The following is a 19,923-nucleotide window of genomic DNA, read 5'->3' as shown; positions in this document are numbered from 1 at the left end:
TTTGAATAACTCACTGCACTTCAAATTACTCTATTGTATCTGAAATAAGTGCACTTACTTTAGATCTGCTAGATGAACTACATCCTAATCAATTTGAGAAGTGCTTTGTCTCCCATACGAAACTGATTCAGCCAATGACAGACGGGACACACAACCAAAAATAACATCGTTAACAGCAGCCTTAAAGCAAAACGGATCCAGTGAAGAAGAGTGAGAGGAATAAAACAGGATGTGAGGGATGGGGCGACAAAAGGAGAAAAGCAGACTCAGCATGTAATAAAGTGAGAGATTTAAAGGAGAAGACAGCAAACATGAAGAGGGGGATGTCTGCAGAGACCCCCCATCTGTGCAGAGGAAAGATTAATAGTCTGAAGACAAAACAAAACATGTTGAGAGAGAAAACATATGTGTTTTGTTCATGCGTGTCCTGGGGCGTAAAAACAGATATTCTTACAGCCTCGTAATAACATCAAATTATAGCAACCCTCTTAAAAATGCTTTTAAATAACCAGCAAACTCCATTTCACTACAAAAGATGAGTTTATTCATACTGTCAGAAACATTCAAGAGACACAGTTGTATCTGCTACATCCCCTGCATCAATTGATTATCTTTCTGTGATTTCCCATGAACACTTTACAGCAAAAGATTCAGGTTTACATTCACGCATTTAGCAAAGCCACTCGCTAAACTGTGAATATTGGAAAAACTATGTGAATTCAGAAAGCATTTAAATCAGTTCACTCTTACAATATCAGTGTTGATCTGCTTTTTCAACAAAAAGTGATTTGAGCATGACAAGGAAGTGAATCTTCATTCCTATAAACTAATAATATAATATTTAACGAGTCAATGACTACAATGAATCAACCTTTGATTGAATCATAATTAGGATATATGTTTTGTTAAAGTGAATCTGCTTGGAATTTCAGTGTAGAATAAATGCAGTCTGTTCTAAAACGCAATGTGTTCTTCAATATGTTAATACAATTAACATTTCTGTGCCTATATGTTAAGAAGAATGCATGACAAAGCAGATAGTAGCCAGATGGTTGAGCTCCAAAAAAAAAAAAAAAAAAAAAAAAAAAAAAGATGCACATCCACCATAAAACTGTTTACTATACTCATGGTCATGTAATATCATGTAAAACTGTTGTGCAAAGAACGGGCCAAATGCATGCTTTTGCTGAAAATTGCTTTAGATGAAAACATGTTTTTGTTGTTGAAATCTGATGCCTTTAAAACATGCATAAAACATATGTATTTACATGTATGCAAAAACACAACAGAAGGACAATAGACACACTGCTTCTGATGTCTGTTATGAATGTGCAGAGAAATGCGACATGAAGACTTAAATCATGAACATGCAAAAAATCCAGGCGAAATGAATATAGGATAAAAATGTCTGAACTTATTTGCATACTGTCAGAAACTTTACAATACCACAGAAGAAGAACATGGATATAAACTTCAGTGACTCACAGACAAACCAAACATTACGTTGCTTTAGAATACATTTTAATCAAGCTGTTGGTCTTTTACGGAGCTTGAAATGACACTCAAGCAAAGCTACATGTACATGCTAATCACAAACTGCTAAACATATAAAAATCACCAGGGATGAGTAGTTAAATGATATATCTATTCAACTCACAACACAAATACACCTCACTGAGATCTGTATCAGAGGAGCAAGAAACTAGTGGTGTTCAGTAAGAAGGGAACTAACATTTGAAGGAAACCCCTACAGAGAAAACATCACCAAATTAGTAGGTACACAAGAGAATAACAAAGAACACAGCATCACATAGCTGGTGTAGATCCACTCTAGACTGAGACAGGATGATAATTTGAACGTCCTCTGAAAGGCCTTTTAAATACCAGACAGTGTCTGAACTGTGTTTGCCCCCCCCAGGGCTGGAGAGCATGTCACGAATTGGTCAGGACGATATAAAGGCACTACACCACATCCCTGCCAGCAATTCAATCATGCATGAGCCAAAATCCATCTTTATATTCATCCATCCATCCATCCCAGCTTCCCATGGGAACACCTCTAACAGAGCTCACCCTCCTCCCTCTCAGGGTCCCAATCTTCCTCTCAACCCTCATCTCAATTTCTGGCCCTGGAGCTCCAGCCTTTAGAATTTGTGGCCTTTTAAAGGAATAGTTCAACCAAAATTCATTTACTCTCTGTCATGTTGTCAGAACACAAAAAACTAAAGGTTTTTTGAAGAATGACGCTGCAAATCAATCACATCTGTCAAGCTTCAAATGGCACAAAAAGGATGATCAAAATAATGCATATGACTTGGACTGCTTTTATGATTTTTATTTACTGAATGGTTTGTATTCGAGAAGAAAAAAATGTGTGGAACTATTTCTTTGATTGGAAACATTTAAAAAATTTTCAATGCACAGGAAAAAACTAAGCTTCCAGACTTTTGAGAACTTGACCAAAAACACAGCACAACCATTCACTAACAAAGAACAGAGAAAGTGTCTGGTTGTACTTTTCTAGTTTTATTGCATTTATTTTTCACATAACTAGTGACTGGTTTTGAAGGAATAGTTGAAAATTTGCAGAAAAAATACTCTCAGGCCATCTGAGATGTAGATGACATTGTTTCTTCATCGGATTTGGACTTACAATGGATTCTCTGCATATATATATATATATATATATATATATATATATATATATATATATATATATATATATATATATATATATATATATATATATAGAACATATAATTCAGATAAAATGCTTGAATTGGTGTAATTACTTAGTTTGTCACGCTTCATTGTTTGCTACTGGTGACCTGGATGAAACGCTTTAAAGCTTAAGTCTATGGAAAACCACTGAAACTTTGAACGGCCATACGGTATCTCTATAAAGTGCAGTGGATCAGCACCATATTTGGGGGATCAAATAATAAAATGCGACTTCTACGCGACTTGTTTTTTTTTCCTCTCTTTAAATTTTTTTTTTTTTAATTTATACGCATACATATTTTAACCATGCAGCCAAACCTTTATAAATATATAGTGAAGTGACATTCAGCCAAGTATGGTGACCCATATATAATATAAATAAATATATAAATAAAATGTATAAATAAAACGGCCAGTTAATGGTTAACCGGTTAATATGAACTTATATGAAAGTGTTTGATCATCAAAAGAAATGTGTTTATGTATATATATTCTATTTATGTATATACTGTATTCTATATATAGTAACAGCCAAAGGTTTGGACACACAAATGGGAAAGTGCACAAACTTTTGACAAGTAATGTACTATAATATACACAAAGAATACCGGCCAATATATCGGTGTCAACCTTTTTTCTACTTCCTAATATCGGATTTGGTATCAGCCCCAAAAAAATAAATTTCGGTCAGGATCTGAGAAAAACGTCATAATAATCTACATTTAATCCACACTACGTGCTCACAACAATCGGTATGACTTCTGCTGAATAACAATAACCCTGCATAATGTGTGTGCATATCCATGTTTAAACTGTATTAAAAAAAAAAAGTAGTTAAACAACTATCAAGTAATTTTTAGAATGGGACAATATATGAGCAAATATGAAAATACATTTATGAGATTACATACAGCCTTATATATATATATATATATATATATATATATATATATATATATATATATATACACATATATTGCATTATAGAAGCAGTTTCAATAATTGTGCCTTGTAATGCACCTTACAATGCATTTTATGATCACATGAATAACTGTATTTTTAATTCGGTTAAAATTATTTAAGCAAAGATGAAATACATTACAACACACTTTATGATGATGCATTTTCATATGATGATGCATCATAAAAGCTTTTAGTGTAACCATATAAACTTCAAATACCAGAAATTAAGTTTTTCACTTTTCAAATATTTTCACAATATTTGCAGCTCTAATACTAAGTGTGAATCATTTTTTAACTGAATTGGTGCATGAATCTTCCTAATGTACCAATGCAATAAAATTAATCATTTAATTATTCAGCTCACTCAATACAGTGATACTGTGTGACAAAAAAGTCAGTGATGTCATGTTTCGTCATGCTATGCTGCTAATCATTGCTTATTACTGGAAAAACAACATAATACTCACTTTTATTCTATTAAAAGAGTACAGTTAAGCACTACTAGATTAACTAGTTGCTGGCCTACATGAGAAAAGAGCACACGTGTGCAGGTCAAGGTCACTTAAGCCATGCGTTCACACCTTCAGAAAGATCACTGAGGTCAGTAACAGGAACAAGACAATCTCCAGCACTGCTATTGATTTTCAATGATGCCGCATTAAGTGAATCCTGCGCTGTCCCACATTGAGTCTGCAGCAGCAGAAATATGGGTTGAGGTCACTCACTGCGTCTGAATTTAGCTGCTGTCAAACACATTGCAGACAAGATGCATGCATCAATCCGAAGTTCAGTAAACACGTGCTATTCTGGATGTGTTCTGATTCGACTAGACCTTGAACTCTGACACATGAATGCAAATGAATACAGGAACAATCGGGTGAAATTCTACAGGGATTTTCACACCTGGGTTAACCCTGAATAATGGAAAGATTTAACCCTGGGTCAAGACACATTTTAAATGTTAAAAGTGGGTTCACACTGCTTTGGAAAAAGTGTGAAACAATGCCGCACTACAGAGAGTTCCAGAACAGTCAACCAATCATTAACTGCATAGATACTTTCCTCATTAATTATTCATGAGCTCAGTGCAGAAACTTTCACACAGTGGATTGAGTTTCAGCTTTTGATTAAAAATGCATGCAAACCATTAAAAGGACTCACACAGACACAATTTCAGATCTGAATTGTGGCATTTCCAGATAAACGTATATACTGCATAATCAATGCACATTATACTAGCACAATTACTTATTAACATTATAAAAACACAACGTCAAGAATGCCAGCTCAAGGTTTACAGACACACAATGTGAAATCTTAAAACTAAATACCCAAGATTAATTGCTGAAAAAGGGATACAAGTATTAACATATGAAACAAGGTAATGCAATACGACATTAATCAAGGGTTAAAATGATTGAATGGCCTATAAAAGAATAAATGTAATATCAAATGGATCCATCTGGTTGTATAATAGAAAGACCCTCAAAATCTGCACACAGTAACCATATTCTCTACCAGCAAAACACACCTTTCCGAAGCCTCCCGCCTCACATCCGTTAAGCCCTTCGTAGAGCGAATGATGCCGTTTGCACAGAACAGCGGATGGCACCGTCATGCTACTGTTCCCATTAGTCGTGCTGGATGATCCCAGGTTCATCCCGCTCAGTGCATCCGATGCTAGCGCTCTCTCTTCTGGCTTCGCTCTGTTTGGATGCCCGGGTCCAGCCGGAGACTCGGGTCCACCACTACTCATCTCCGGCATGGGTGAACCGTGCTGAGGTGGTTCAGGGGGGTCTGGCCTAGTACACAAGTCGTACATTACTCTGTTTATGAGTGCAAAGACGGGTTTCAAGGATGTCTTGAGAAGGGTATGTTAGCAACTAAAGACATGGAGGAAAATCAACACTTTTTTTAAATCCTCCAATCCTCGAAGAAATGCTTCATCTAGAGCGAAAAGCTCTCCTGCTCCAGCTTGTAAATGCACAGCAATAAGACGCTTATCAATGAGCAAAAACAATTCATTAATGCAAATCAAAATGCAAAAAAACGCAGCACGGCTGTTTAAATTCTTAAAGAGACATCCACAAGCTCAAGTGCATCGCTCTCCAAATAACACCCCCATTATATAAACGCAGAAATGTCAATGTTTTGTAAAAAATGCATTTCCAGTACAAAATGAAATCCTAGATCAAGAGACGATGCTCTGATTATGTTTAGTCCCCATCCAAATATTGCTCGACCTCCTCCTGCTGTTGATACAAAAGACTCATAGACTGAGAAAAAGAGACAAACGGTTTGTCTAAAGACCAGTTTGAAGCCAACACAGAAGGTGACGTCTTATTTTCTAACAGGTCTCTTAATTTCCTCTCTCTCCACCGACTGGATTTGCACTCGGCTCATTGCGCCGTCCTCTCATCCTTATCATCTCCTCAGCTCGGATGTGCCAGTTCATGAAGAAGCGATCCTGGTTTTCAGTGATGCTTCAGCGGTCACGCTGGATCTCGGTGCTCTGCCTAAATGTGTGTTTGGTAAGATAACGACATTAAGATGAAGAGGAGGAGAGCGTGTGGTTGAGCAAGCGAAAGAGAGAGAGAGAGGGGGGGGGGGTTCTCCAATCACACTCAAGCAGGCTCTGGGAGGGAGCCAATCCCGGCGGCGGAGCAGGATGGTTTCCATGGAGATGACGCTGGAATGATGTCGCTCTATTGATCATCAAAGAGGGAGCGCTGCTCAACAGAAAGGACCAAAGGACGGCCACACGCGCTTTCTCCAATATTAGCATTGAGAGACAATGGTAGTGATGACGTACAGTGTCTGGAATGTGGAATTAAACAGGAAGGTGTGGAAAATGTAGAAATACACAACCACAGTGCATTATTACTAGTGATTCTGTCACTGAAATCAACACTGACGCTGGTTACTCTATGCATGCTGCTGGTCTTACAAGTGAACTATTTATCAAGTCTTCCAAATCGTAAATTAAACGTTGTTAAATGTTATTGTCAAAGATTAATGAATACTGTAACAAATGTACTGCTTATTGTTAGTTAATGTAAGGTAACACATCACCTAATGTGACCGTTTATGTCAGTGAGTATAGCAAAATACCCCAAAATTGACACATTGTACCCAAATATTCTTGATACAGGCCAAACATTATTCAGACACTTTGACCTGACCATGCTTTGCTTAAGTTTTCTTTAATTGCAGTGCAAACTCTTTACACCACAGACTGAACAAAATGAAGTCCTGATGTGTAAAAAGGTTGCATTAGCATTATTATATATACTTTTTTTTACTAAGTACTAAAATAACTGAAATGGAAATAAAAGCTATATATAGCCATGTGTGTGCAAAAAAAAAAAAAAAAAAAATATAATAATAATAATAATAATAATAATAATAATATATATATATATATATATATATATATATATATATATATATATATATATATATATATATATATATATATATATATATATATATATATATATATATATATATATATATATATATATATATATATATATATATATATATATATATATATATATATATATATATATATATATATATATATATATATATATATATATATATATATATATATATATATATATATAGTGCCCTCCACAAGTATTGGAACATTAAAGACAAAACTGTTCTGTTTGCTGTTGAGTCAAGAAATCTGCAAATATGATTAAAAGATGAACATGAGACAAAACTACAGAATGTCACATTTTATTATTGGGTGATTCAACACCAAGATGTTTTACCAGCACAGAAGATCAACACTAAACAAAATAGTAAAACTTATATTTAATTAAATTATATTTAACTGAATCTAAAATGAGAACAGAAAATAAAAAAAATAAGAACTGATTCAAAATATTCATAAAAACTATAATTACGGAAGTCATGCAATCTAATGTCAGACAGACAAATACATACAGAAGTAGGGCTGGGCGATATGGAGCAAAAAATATATCTCGATATATTTTGCTATATCTCGATATACGATATATATCTCGATATCTTTACAGGAAAAATAACCCCCAAAAAACTACTGCAAAAACAAATATGGCAAATATTACATGTTAAGGGGCCTATGAAACATTTTATTTTTTTCTTCACCATATGTTTTATTGTTACCTAATTCTGTGTTTTAGCATGTGCAATTATTTAAATGCATAAAAACAACTTAATTAGTTAAAAACAATTCTTAAAATAGCCTTATGTGAAATGTTTTTTTCCCTTCAGAAATTCTGTGTATTTACATTTTTCTGATTATCAAATGAAGGCATAAAACATTCATTTAATTTATCTTTTAATTATTTAAAATTAAGCAAACTTTATTTTTTGGTAAACAAAGGGGATTTACTATTAAAAATAAAACATGGGAGAAATGTTGTGTGATTATTCCTTATAAAATTATGTTCGTTTCATTTTAATAGTAGTAGTAGTGGGCTATGTACATTCTGCTGAACAATAGTAATAGATTTCTGTCAAATACTTTTATTTTGACGGGTTTACCGTTACAGTTCTGTGTATGTGATACTACAGTCTATGATGTGATATATGAGGGTAGTTTTACTCAAATCAGACGGTCAGATGCTCATGAAGTGACTCTGTGCAGTTCTGGAGATGTTCCTCATGTGTTCACGTCTTTATTTAGAGAGAGGAAAGACAATGAAATCAGCGCGAGCGTTATGCGAGCTTCCGTGTTTAATGAATGAAGACGCGCTTCTGCTCCATTCGTTGACACAGACACGCAGAACATGCAGGATTCATATTTAAATAGACTTTTCCGGGTTAATATTTGCAGATATTAGTCCATTTCGCGATTTGATGTAAGTGCATGACCGACTTTTGATTAATTCATTTAAAATTTGACCAATTCCGTGACATTCCGCGTTAAACTGTAAATTCCATTTTTATGACTGGATTCCGCGATTCCATCCGCGTTTCATTGGGCCCTACAGTAGACATCTGCCTGCCGTTCGCCCTACGCCTTAAAACTGAAGTATCTCCATATAATGGAGCCAGTTGTCTTTTTTTTTTGACTAGTTCTCTACACGCGAGGTGAGAAGGGACAAAAGCAAGGAGGCGGGGGGCTAGCGAGCGGGGGCGAGCACAGCACAGGGAAGGCAAACAAGCAAAGTGGCGGAATCAGAATATAAACAATATATCGATATATACGATATGTCAAAATCCATATCGTGTTTAAAAAATATCTCGATATATTTTAAATATCGAGATATCGCCCACCCCTATACAGAAGCAGGTAAAGTGCAGTGAAAACCCCAGCGGTTTTAAATCGAATTATCCTGCAATGCTATCCACCTCTGTGGAGTTCAACTGGCTCGCTCTCGTATGGAAAAACACTGCGCTAATTGCCTCTCCACTGAGCAAACACACACAGAGATAGAGAGTGTAACCCTCGCAGGGAGGAGAACCCAACTCAGACCGATGAAAACCCCCCGTGTGTGTGTGTATGAGGTAAAACACGCTCCATTAACATCTCATTAGACGTCAGGTCTTCACAAAAAGAGACACAGCGCTCACGGCTGCCTCATCAATTACTAAGGGTTTTTATTCCGATGGATTTAACTGCTTGGGACGTACTCATGCAATGAAAAAACATTGAGGGAATTCATTAGACGTCCCAACTGAATGAGACTTCTTTGAAGTTTTTGGAACAGTTTTCCTAATTGGAAGTTCAGGCACAGAACAGCATGAAGGATGGACTCGTCCTAATTTAGATCTTCAATGCAATACCAAGAGAAAAAGCACAGGCAGCAGACGTTTGCTTTTCTTTCCAATATATAAATTAAATTTATCATCAGTGTCTTGGCTTAAGCAGGGAGGAAAATGAGATCAGCAGTGAATGTTTGCCAAATAGTCTGAATAAGCTGACTCATGTACCATATAGAGAGATAAAAATATATGGACATAATACATCCTACTTATTCTACATACTAACAGTGCACTCAGATACAGCAATATACTAAATCTCAACTGCCTGATTGCCTGTGTCATCACATGATGTACATTATCCCCCAGCTCTAATCTGATAAATGTTGAAAATCAGCTGTATGTGAAGAAGGCATGAAGATACTGGGATTTTATAAACATTGACACTGATTGATCTTCTGTAAAGCTGCTTTGGAAAAAATGTGTGTTGTGAAATGCATTTAACAAATACATTTTATAGTCAACTTTTATGTGGTGTGGACATATATATAACAAAATAATAAATAGGAGTAAAATAAAATAGTACATGTATATAAAAATTAAAAAATAAATAAAACAAAAAAAGGAAAAATAAAATAAAATAAATAGAAATGAGATTACAATGTCTTACTTTAGTATGATTGAGATACTAATATAGTTTTTATTTATATTTTGGTCTGTTTTTTCGAAAATTGTCTCGATTTTCTGTTTTCATTAAGTAAAAGTTTTAGTAATTGTTTTGTGTGTTTTTGACATTTGCATTGGCTTTTGTTTTTTTGTTTTATGTCTATAAGGTTTTTATTAATGTTTAGCTCTGTCTGTGTGTGTGTGTGTGTGTGTGTGTGTGTGTGTGTGTGTGTGTGTGTGTGTGTGTGTGTGTGTGTCTGTGTGTGTGTGTGTGTGTGTGTGTGTGTGTGCGTGCGTGTACACTTTTTTTTTTTTTTGATCCTTAAAACTTTACTTCAAAAGACCCAATGTTACACTGGGGAGAAAACGATAAGAAAGAATGAGGCAAAAACAGAGTAAGATCTCATGAACCAGTGATGATTCCATGAAACCAAACACTACACAACAGAGACTCACACATGAGACACGAAGTTCAGAAGCAGGTCTTCCAGACACACACAAAAAAAAAAAAAAAAAAGCTTGAGACACGTGAATGCTCTATCGGCTCTTTGTCATGTTCTGAACGTGTGTCTGTCGCTGTCACACGGCTCTTTGGGTTGATCTCGAGCTAATATCAATAATTCAGAGCTGCTCTGTGTAACCTCGCACCAGTTTTTGGGAGGGAAAGGAGGGGGTGACCCAGTTATGCCAAAAACAGACCCCAGCGACTCTATTGGCACAAAATAAAACATAAGCAACACACTACCTCAAAACAATAATCTCTGTCATTACATTTCAGTGACAACCAAAATGTATACCATGTGGTTGGGCGATACTGACCCAAAATATTGATAACAAATATATAGTTCCAAACCTAGGTGATCAGTAATCTGTTTATTAATATTTAATCAAATGTATTTTGTATCAAAGAGATCTGTGAAGGACCAAGGAAGAGGATAAATATTTCTGAATCTAACACTAACTACGGAAATTAATACGTTTATTCAGCAAGGATGCATTCATTTGTTTTTAAAGTAACAGTAAAGACATTTGTAACGTTACAAAAGATCTCTATTTCAAATAAATGCTGCTCTTTTGAACTTTCTATTCATCAAAGAATCATGAAAAATCAAATGAATCATCGTTTCCATAAAAATATGAAGTAGCACAACTGATTTCAACATTGATAATAATATATTGAATATATTTTTTACAATATATTCAAATGGAAAACAGTTATTTCAAAGTGTAATAATTTTTCACAATTTTCCTGTTTTCACTGCATTTCAATCAAAGTTGTGCAGCCTTAGTGCGCAGAAAAGACTTCTTTCCAAAATATTTTTTACAAATCTTACCAAATATTTGAAAAATAAAGTATATTTCTTAAAATAAACACACACACACACACACACACACATACCACATGTCAGTGGCTTCTTACATGCCACCAGCTGCGCTGCATACCTCTAATACCAGAGTATGTTCAAACCTATTTAAAGTCATTCTTAAACATATCAGATTATAACATAATATGTCATACGATATTACTCACGCTGCTGTTTCAAAACAAATACGTGAACATACACAAGCTGCTAAATGCAAGAACACAATGCTAAACTGACACAAATCACACATGAATTGTTGTTTGTTTTGATCTGGTCATCCACACTGAGATTCATAACACACAGCTTATGTGTAATAACACACCACTACTTTTAACAGAAGCAGAACACAGTACGCATACTTGTGCACAATTGCATATTGAAAAATATTACAGCATGCAAATATTAAATATTCAAATGAGCAACTGCATTCACTAAACCCGACCTTTCATTTTCATGAGCCAGATGTGATATTAGACCTTATGACAATAATTTGATTGCTGTTTTCCCATAAAAAAATGGAAACAATTCTGGATTAACCATGCAATGTTGTGAGGTCAAGTGACAAACATGAAGCATGCTACTGTATCAAAGGTTTATCATGCTTATTGCATGCTACTTCACATGCTATTTCTGTAGACAGTAGACAGTATATAAGACATTATTGACCATCAACTACTGTAATGTGTTTCACTTTTCAGATTCCCTGACAGACGTACCATTAATGGTTTCAAATTAAATTACTATAAACTTCCAACTCATTTAAACAGTCGTTCAGTCGATCGCTCACTCCCACGAATATACACATTATCCTAATGAATTCATTAGTAGCTGATTATGTTTACTGCAAGAAACACTGAAGGACTAAAATGAAGTCGCCTACAGATTAAAAACAGAAATTAGTGGTCTGATCTGTGCAGAGCCTAAAACAAAAGCTATAAAGACCTCAGAACGATAAGATAAAGCTTTTCTGATCTCAGTTTTCATGCAGATATCTAAACTACTGTAAGTCATTATTGTTTCACCTCACTGCAGTCTGCTGCCAGGTCAGAAAGGTCAGTGGACAACATGCTTGACATGGATTTGCTCTTCCTACAAAGCTCAGGAACCAGCATCCTTCAAAAAAATTAATTGCTACATCTCACAACTTTTTTCTCAGTATTGCAAAGTTATATCTCACAATTCTGACTTTATTTGTCACATATCTGGCTTTATATCTCACAATTCTGAGTTTATGACTTACAATTCAGAAAAAAAGACAGAAATTTGAGATATAAACTCTGAGAAATGTCTGAATTGTGCGAAAGTCACAATTTTTTTTTTTTATTATTATCTTTTATCCTATGGAAACAAATTTCCATAAGTTAGGGTTCTCAGCTCTTTTTTTATGATCCCACCTTAATATTTCTCTAAATTACCACAACTTAATTTTTAACAAATATTTAAGGCAAAAAAAAAATTAAAAAGGTTGCCTTGTCAATTAAGTGAAATTAAATAAGTAATAAAATTACTAAAACTGAAATAGAAATAAAGCTAATTAGAAATATTACATAAAACTAATAAAACTGACTAATTTACTAAAAATTTAATTGAAAATAGAAACAAAAATTAATCCTAAATATTAATCAATACTATACAAATGATACGAAAACACTGAAATTGCACTCCAACTATATATTTTTTACACAGTAATTATAGTTTGGTTTATTAGAGCTATTGTCTGATTAAAAACAGACTGTCAGGTAAACAGATGTCTTTCTGATTCATATGACTGCAGATATCAAACCTCTAGGCCTGAAATGTGCACATAATCATCATTATATAAGATGAAATCAAATAAATTGAGCTAAATCATATATATAGCCTGTGAGTGAGGTTATCAAGCCATCTTAGAATTAGATGCAGAGAGAATGGGAGCTTTCATTGAACCAAGTTCCCATAATCCAGATCTTAAACATCGTAAGAGCCCTTACAAAACTGTTCAGTGCATAAACACTATAGGCCAATGTCCAAACGTTCAACTTTAAGCCACTATCGGTTTCTCTCCAAGCACAGAGCACTGAACAACACAGTTTGAGTTTAGTCTGCGGGACACAGTGGCAGCAGACTGCTATTCTCAGTACTTCTGAATTATTCATAGCACCAGCAGACTACATTCACTCACTCGCTCCTCATGGTTTGCATTAGACAATAAAACTTTTTTTATATACATATTCTGAAGACTCTAAAATTGACAAAAATTGAACTTTAAAACAATGTGCATGAGTAAAAGCAACAGTGATGCATGCCTTAGCAGAGAAACTACTAATGAAAATAACATCTGTGTCACAAAAATGTAATGAATTTTTCTTCCTCTGCTAAAATCAATGGAGAAAGCAATATTACAGATAATGGATGCAATGGTTTGATCTAAAAAAAATATGGTTTTTACAAACACACAGCTCTTGTCTTCTCAAGACATTAACTGATGGACTGGAGTGCTGTGGATTATTGTGATGTTTTTATCAGCTGTTTGGACTCTCATTCTGACGGCACCCATTCACTACAGAGCATCCATTGATGAGCAAGCCATGCATTGCAATGCATACATTTCTCCAAATCTGATAAAGAAACAAACTCATCTACATCTTTTATGGCCTGAGGGTGAGAAGAACATGTTCAGCTAATTATCATTTGGGTGAACTACTTTGTTAAAGACCAAGGGGACTGTTAAAGAATCTGGTGACTAAAAAGTAGCATGTCGGCTGAAATGCAGTGAAGTTGACGTGACTGTTTAGGGAACACTTCCTGACTGATTACATTCAGTGTCACAATCGATCACATCTAAAAAGGTTAAAGACCCAAATGTGTCAAGTGACTGTGATTCTTTTTAAGAGGTGCCTTTAAACGCTGGATCTCATTCCAGATTCTGCAAGCAAGATCCAAACTGCATCAATTAAAGCTTGTTTTTTTTTCTTTTTTTTTGCAAGATGTGCAAGCTGGTAAAAATTTTGTAGAAAGACATAACCATACAAGCTCTGATTAACTCACTTGCACACAAACAATTTGTGGTTCAAAAATACAAAATACACTAGCCATCAAACATTTGGAGTTTTAATATATATATATATATATTCAGTAAAGATGCATTCAATTGATCAAACGTGACAGCAAAGACATTTTCAAATATATTATAAAGATTTCTTTTTTAAATGCAGTTTTTTAACTCTCTATTCAAAGAATAAAAAAATACATATATAATATATAATTTCATTTTTTAATAATATTTTACAATATTACTGATCTTACTGTATATTAGATCAAATAAATGGAGCATTGGTGAGCAGGAGAGAGTTATTTAAACTTACCAACCTCAAACTTTTAAATGGTAGTGTGTGTGTGTGTGTGTGTGTGTGTGTGTGTGTGTGTGTGTGTGTGTGTGTGTGTAAGCTTGGTTAATTGAACAAAACCCATGTTTATCCTGGAACAAAGCAAATGAACCCAGAAAAGTCTACACAGGTATGCAAATACTAATTTTTCAATCCCTGACCTAATTCAATTGATTTGTGTTATGACAGCAGGTGAAAAAGAAAACTGAGCGCAATGCAGAAAATGCAAACCATCAAAATTATGGCACATTTCTGAATACAATGCATGAAATCCTGCTTGAATACTTAGAAAATTCAAGGCAGCCCTGAAGTAGAAAACATATAAAAAAATCCACCAAGTTCTTACCAGATCATCCATATTGTCCTCTGAACATCTGGACGGTGAGCACTTCTCCAATGCCTCACCAGATGAACACGGCTCAGGTAAATCCTCTAGAAGATCTCCATCCTCGGTTGGAGATGAGCTGAGAGGAAATGTTTCGCAATCCCGCTTCTTTTTCTTCTTCATAGGTTGAGGAGAATTGCTTCGGGACGTCTGGGATAGCGAACGAGACCGGAATAGAGCGAGTTTTCCTTCCTTAGAGGATCCCGGGTGGTTTAGGCCTTGCGCGAGCAGATGCACGCAACTCTTCGACCTCGGTCTGGATCGTTTCACGACGCGGGACGTCCCACTATGGGCTTCCAGTAGGTGGCACAGGAAGTAGCTCTTCTCTAATTCCACTTCCTGCTGGAGACGCTGAAGGACAGCGACCTGCCGTCCATCTGACTGAGCAAGCAGAGTCTTTAGGAGTTCCTCAAGTTTGCGATACGCCGCCCCGTTGCCTTTACATCCAGGTTTGAGACCTTGAAACGTAGATCCACCTGTGATCTCATCCACCAGCTGACGATGCACTTCTTGGGTTTGCCTCAGCTTCAAGTTCTCGCTACGTTTCAACTCCTGACTCCGCCAGCGTAACAGACGCCGGACCTCCACCGCACGCTCTCGGCCCAGAGCCTCCCGCTGTCTCAGCAGCTCCAGCGTCTTCTGCTGCTGGAGTCGGTAGGTCAGCTCTCTCAGCGCTCGCTCTCGCTCCTCACGAGCCTCTTCACGTTGCCTCCGCAGCTCCAGAGAGAAGCGGCGGTGGGCCTGCTTGTTGCGGCTGCGCTCCACCTCTAACGCCGCGTGGAGACGCTCCACATCCCGCCACGGATCGGAGCCGGAATCCCGCTTGCAGCTGCAGCGCTTCTTGGAGGAAAGAATCGGGGGGTTATCACAGTTTTCATCCATGATGGAGTTAAAGGTGGACACACAGAAGTAGCATGCAGATGGGATGAAAATCACGCCGTTATAAAGCAGACAGCATGCACACACAATCCAACATGCCAACTGAAAAGAGCAGAGATGAAAGATGATTATCAGCATGGCGACAGAAAGATTCAGAAAACTTTTCTGCAGTGTTGGGGAAAGTCACTTTTAAAAATAATGCATCACAAATACTGCGCTACTCCCTAAAAAAGTAATTAATCCTGTTACTTTGTTACATTTTATGTAAAGTAATGCATTCTGATATTTTGTGTTACTTTTTCTTAACTGGGCTGGGCTTGCTTGCTTGTTTTTAATGTAAAAAGTTCTCTTTTTTGCAAACGTAAAAGCCTTTTCACATCAAAAGTCAAAAACAATTACGTTTCTACTTCAGGCTGAAGGAAATGTCAATTCACGTCTGTAGTAGAGCTGTTTTTGTGCTGTAATTCTGGATTGCATGAAATTCAATTCAATTCAATGAATTATAGAACGCAGTAGAAGCGAGCTCAATACTCTTCACTAATAAAAAAAATTAAGATTGATTAATATGGTTGAAATGGATCATCGAAGGTTAGAAGCAAAGTCATTGGTTAATAAAACTGTATACTTAAAGGATATTTGTGTCATTTAACATTTAATTATTACATCATACTCTGAGTTTGCTTTTCACAGTTTTTATTGATTTTGAGCAATACTGAATCTGTGTTTGCAGCAGGTGAGATGATTAAATGCATGTTCATGTTTATTCTAGAACTACAGTAACATCATGTTTCCACAGCGTACACAACACCTCTGCACTTACTCCTGATTTCTGATAGCTGTCAGGCTATAAATGGGACTACAAAGTAAACTAATTGGCGTTACTTATTTGAATTAACTTTACAATATTTTATTGTAAATTTAAAAGTAATGCACTACTTTACTACTTAAAAAGTAATTGGTTTACATAACTCATGTGATGTGTAATGTGTTTCCCCCAACACTGCTGTTATGAACACATGCACCATTTTTACAATCAAACTAATACACAATGCCGTCAGTCACTGAAGAGCTCAGGAAATTTGGTGCATTCAAGTCAAGAGGTCAGAAAGAACGCACATGAACTAAAATGACCATATGCTGTCTTTTTCCAAAACAGGATTTCATAATTTGTTTATTGGCGGAACGGATAGTTCACCCAAAAATTAAAATTGGATGTTTATCTGTTTACCCCCAGGGCATCCAAGGTGTCAAGGTGATTTGTGCGAATTCTCAGCAGCAGGTGCGCGAGGTGTCTTCTTCTTCTTCTTACTTTATGGCAGATCACAGACTTATAAGTGCATTAGTGTCACCTAACTCTCAAATGGACCGTTGACACTCCATCTACAATCTCAATTAGGAGTGTCAATGGTCCACTTGAGAGTTAGGTGACACTAATGCACTTATAAGACTGCGCCTCACATGCCTGGCATGTATGTTTTTTTGTATGTTTTATCTGTGATTCCCATCCACTTACATTAGAAGACTGAAAGACTGCAACAGTTTGAGCTAAAAATCTCTGTTTGTGTTCTACTGAAGAAACAAAGTCACCTACATCTTGAATGCTTAACCAGATAAACATCAAATTTTCATTTTTGGGTGAATTATCCCTTTAAGAAAATATTGCACAGAAAATAGATGCAGCGTATTTATTGTCTGTATATTTCATGCAATTATTAAAATTATAGATATTTTTCAAAATTCGATACAATATTGAATTCAAAAATAAAATGTAAAAAATCTGAAAATTTTTTAAAAAAGATATAAAAAAATTAAAACGTGCATAAGTATTTTTTTTAAAGAATAAGACATAAAAAAGTTTTTGTAGAAAAAAATCTCCATCTCGCTCTGACCAAAGTAACAGCTCCTGATGTTGCTATCACAACTTCCCAACTGCTAAATACAAACTTACAAGAATGCACCAATACTGCCCTTGTTTGAACAAGCAAAACTAAACGCTAAATAAACATTAAAAACTCTGACAGTCAAAAGTTTGAACACACCCTGTTATAATTGATTTCAACATTTTATAATAATAATAATAATAAAGTCTTTAACATAACAAATATGTAAGCATGATAATGATATAGTGATCAAATAGTGACAACATAGACTATTTTTATTTGCAGAGAAATGTATTTGTTTATAAACCTATTTCAAATGTTTAAGCATAAACCTGTATATTAAATGCTTTTGAGAAAAAATAAATTCAGTCTGTCAAGTGTGTAAAAACTTTTGACTGGCTGTCAAGAAGGTATATTGCCAAGACAAATAACAATTCATTTCCTTTAACAGAAAACAAAACAGGTTAAACATGAGAATGTAAAATGCATGCTGAATCTCACCTATGGATCACAGAAAACACCAAAACCACTCTGTCCCTCAGAAACCTGCAGAGAAAACGCGGTAAATATCATTGGTTTGATTGTTTACGACGCACAAACACAATGATACAGTAACACACAGCCACAATGATACAATGATACAAACGCGAGGATACAAAGATACAAAAGCGCGATGAAACACAACTCAAAGACGATACAATGTATCGCGTGTCCCTGAAACAAAACATTTAATTGTCATGCTACAGTCGGACGCGTGTCATTATCGCCACAGAGACTTTAATGAGAGAATAGACGAGCGGGATGTAAACACTGACCTTCCTCCTCACGGAAACTTCAAGATGTTCTTCATACACTGCTCAGTTTCACTGGACACGTCAGAAAGACGCGTTCAGCCTCGCTTTAATCCTCTAGAAAGCGCGTCAGCTCGATATTACTCGTTGTTTGCTGTTGTCGATACGAACGCGTCTTAAGCACCAGTTGCTTCAGTGACCACATCAATGTCCGGCTGCGAGATCCACTGAGGACACAGCGCCCGCTGCTGGACACCCACAGACAGCACAACACTCGAGTTTACCTGCGTGACAGGGGATGTTTATTATGTTTTTATAAGAAAAAAAAACACTTTTCTTTTTTAAAGGACTAATAATAATTGAATACTTTATCATTTAGTGTAACTTTCCTGATTTTTTACAATTTTAAAAGGTGTTATCTGCAATCCTTGCTCTGTGTGGCAAACCTTGCTCTTGGCTATACACTGACATTTTAATCTATAATAAATATATGATTACTTAAAAAACATTATCTTGCAGTTTTTCCCTTTTTATTTTAAATTAATTTGGTCACTAGAAGTCTTTATTTTTGTGTCATAATCTCAACACTGACATTTAATCAATAATAAATATATATATATATATATATATATATATATATATATATATATATATATATATATATATATATATATATATATATATATACAATTAGGAATTTTCTGCTTTGCACATTTTTTTATTATATTTTAAGATCATTATATATATAAAATTTCTGGTGACCAAATGATCTTAAAATATATACAGTATTGTTCAAAATAATAGCAGTACAATGTGACTAACCAGAATAATCAAGGTTTTTCGTATATTTTTTTATTGCTACGTGGCAAACAAGTTACCAGTAGGTTCAGTAGATTCTCAGAAAACAAATGAGACCCAGCATTCATGATATGCACGCTCTTAAGGCTGTGCAATTGGGCAATTAGTTGAATTAGTTGAAAGGGGTGTGTTCAAAAAAATAGCAGTGTGGCATTAAATCACTGAAGTCATCGATTTTGTGAAGAAACAGGTGTGAATCAGGTGGCCCCTATTTAAGGATGAAGCCAACACTTGTTGAACATGCATTTGAAAGCTGAGGAAAATGGGTCGTTCAAGACATTGTTCAGAAGAACAGCGTACTTTGATTAAAAAGTTGATTAGAGAGGGGAAAACCTATAAAGAGGTGCAAAA

At 35.4% G+C, this 19,923-nt stretch overlaps 1 protein-coding gene across 6 annotated transcripts in view; it reads right to left on the bottom strand.

Moving 5' to 3' along the window:
- The window catches only part of LOC127957802 (peripheral-type benzodiazepine receptor-associated protein 1), a 96,148-nt gene extending 77,194 nt beyond the window's left edge, over positions 1 to 18,954 (bottom strand). For 4 of the 6 annotated variants that reach the window (XM_052556475.1, XM_052556476.1, XM_052556480.1 and 1 more), the window contains exons 1-3: positions 18,739 to 18,954; positions 18,425 to 18,469; positions 15,126 to 16,145 (exon numbers count right to left, since the gene is read on the bottom strand). In XM_052556475.1, the coding sequence (XP_052412435.1) occupies positions 15,126 to 16,046 (921 nt within the window). In that variant the 5' untranslated portion in view covers positions 16,047 to 16,145; positions 18,425 to 18,469; positions 18,739 to 18,954. The remainder of the gene's footprint in view (positions 1 to 15,125; positions 16,146 to 18,424; positions 18,470 to 18,738) is intronic. The other 2 variants (XM_052556478.1, XM_052556479.1) reach the window with 2 other exon arrangements.
- Positions 18,955 to 19,923: the final 969 nt, after the last annotated feature.

This window comes from Carassius gibelio, chromosome B5 (genome assembly GCF_023724105.1).
Source record: "Carassius gibelio isolate Cgi1373 ecotype wild population from Czech Republic chromosome B5, carGib1.2-hapl.c, whole genome shotgun sequence".
Classification (NCBI taxonomy): Eukaryota; Metazoa; Chordata; class Actinopteri; order Cypriniformes; family Cyprinidae; genus Carassius; species Carassius gibelio.
The sequence above is the reverse complement of the archived record's forward strand: the minus strand, read 5'-3'. Positions and strand labels throughout refer to the sequence as shown.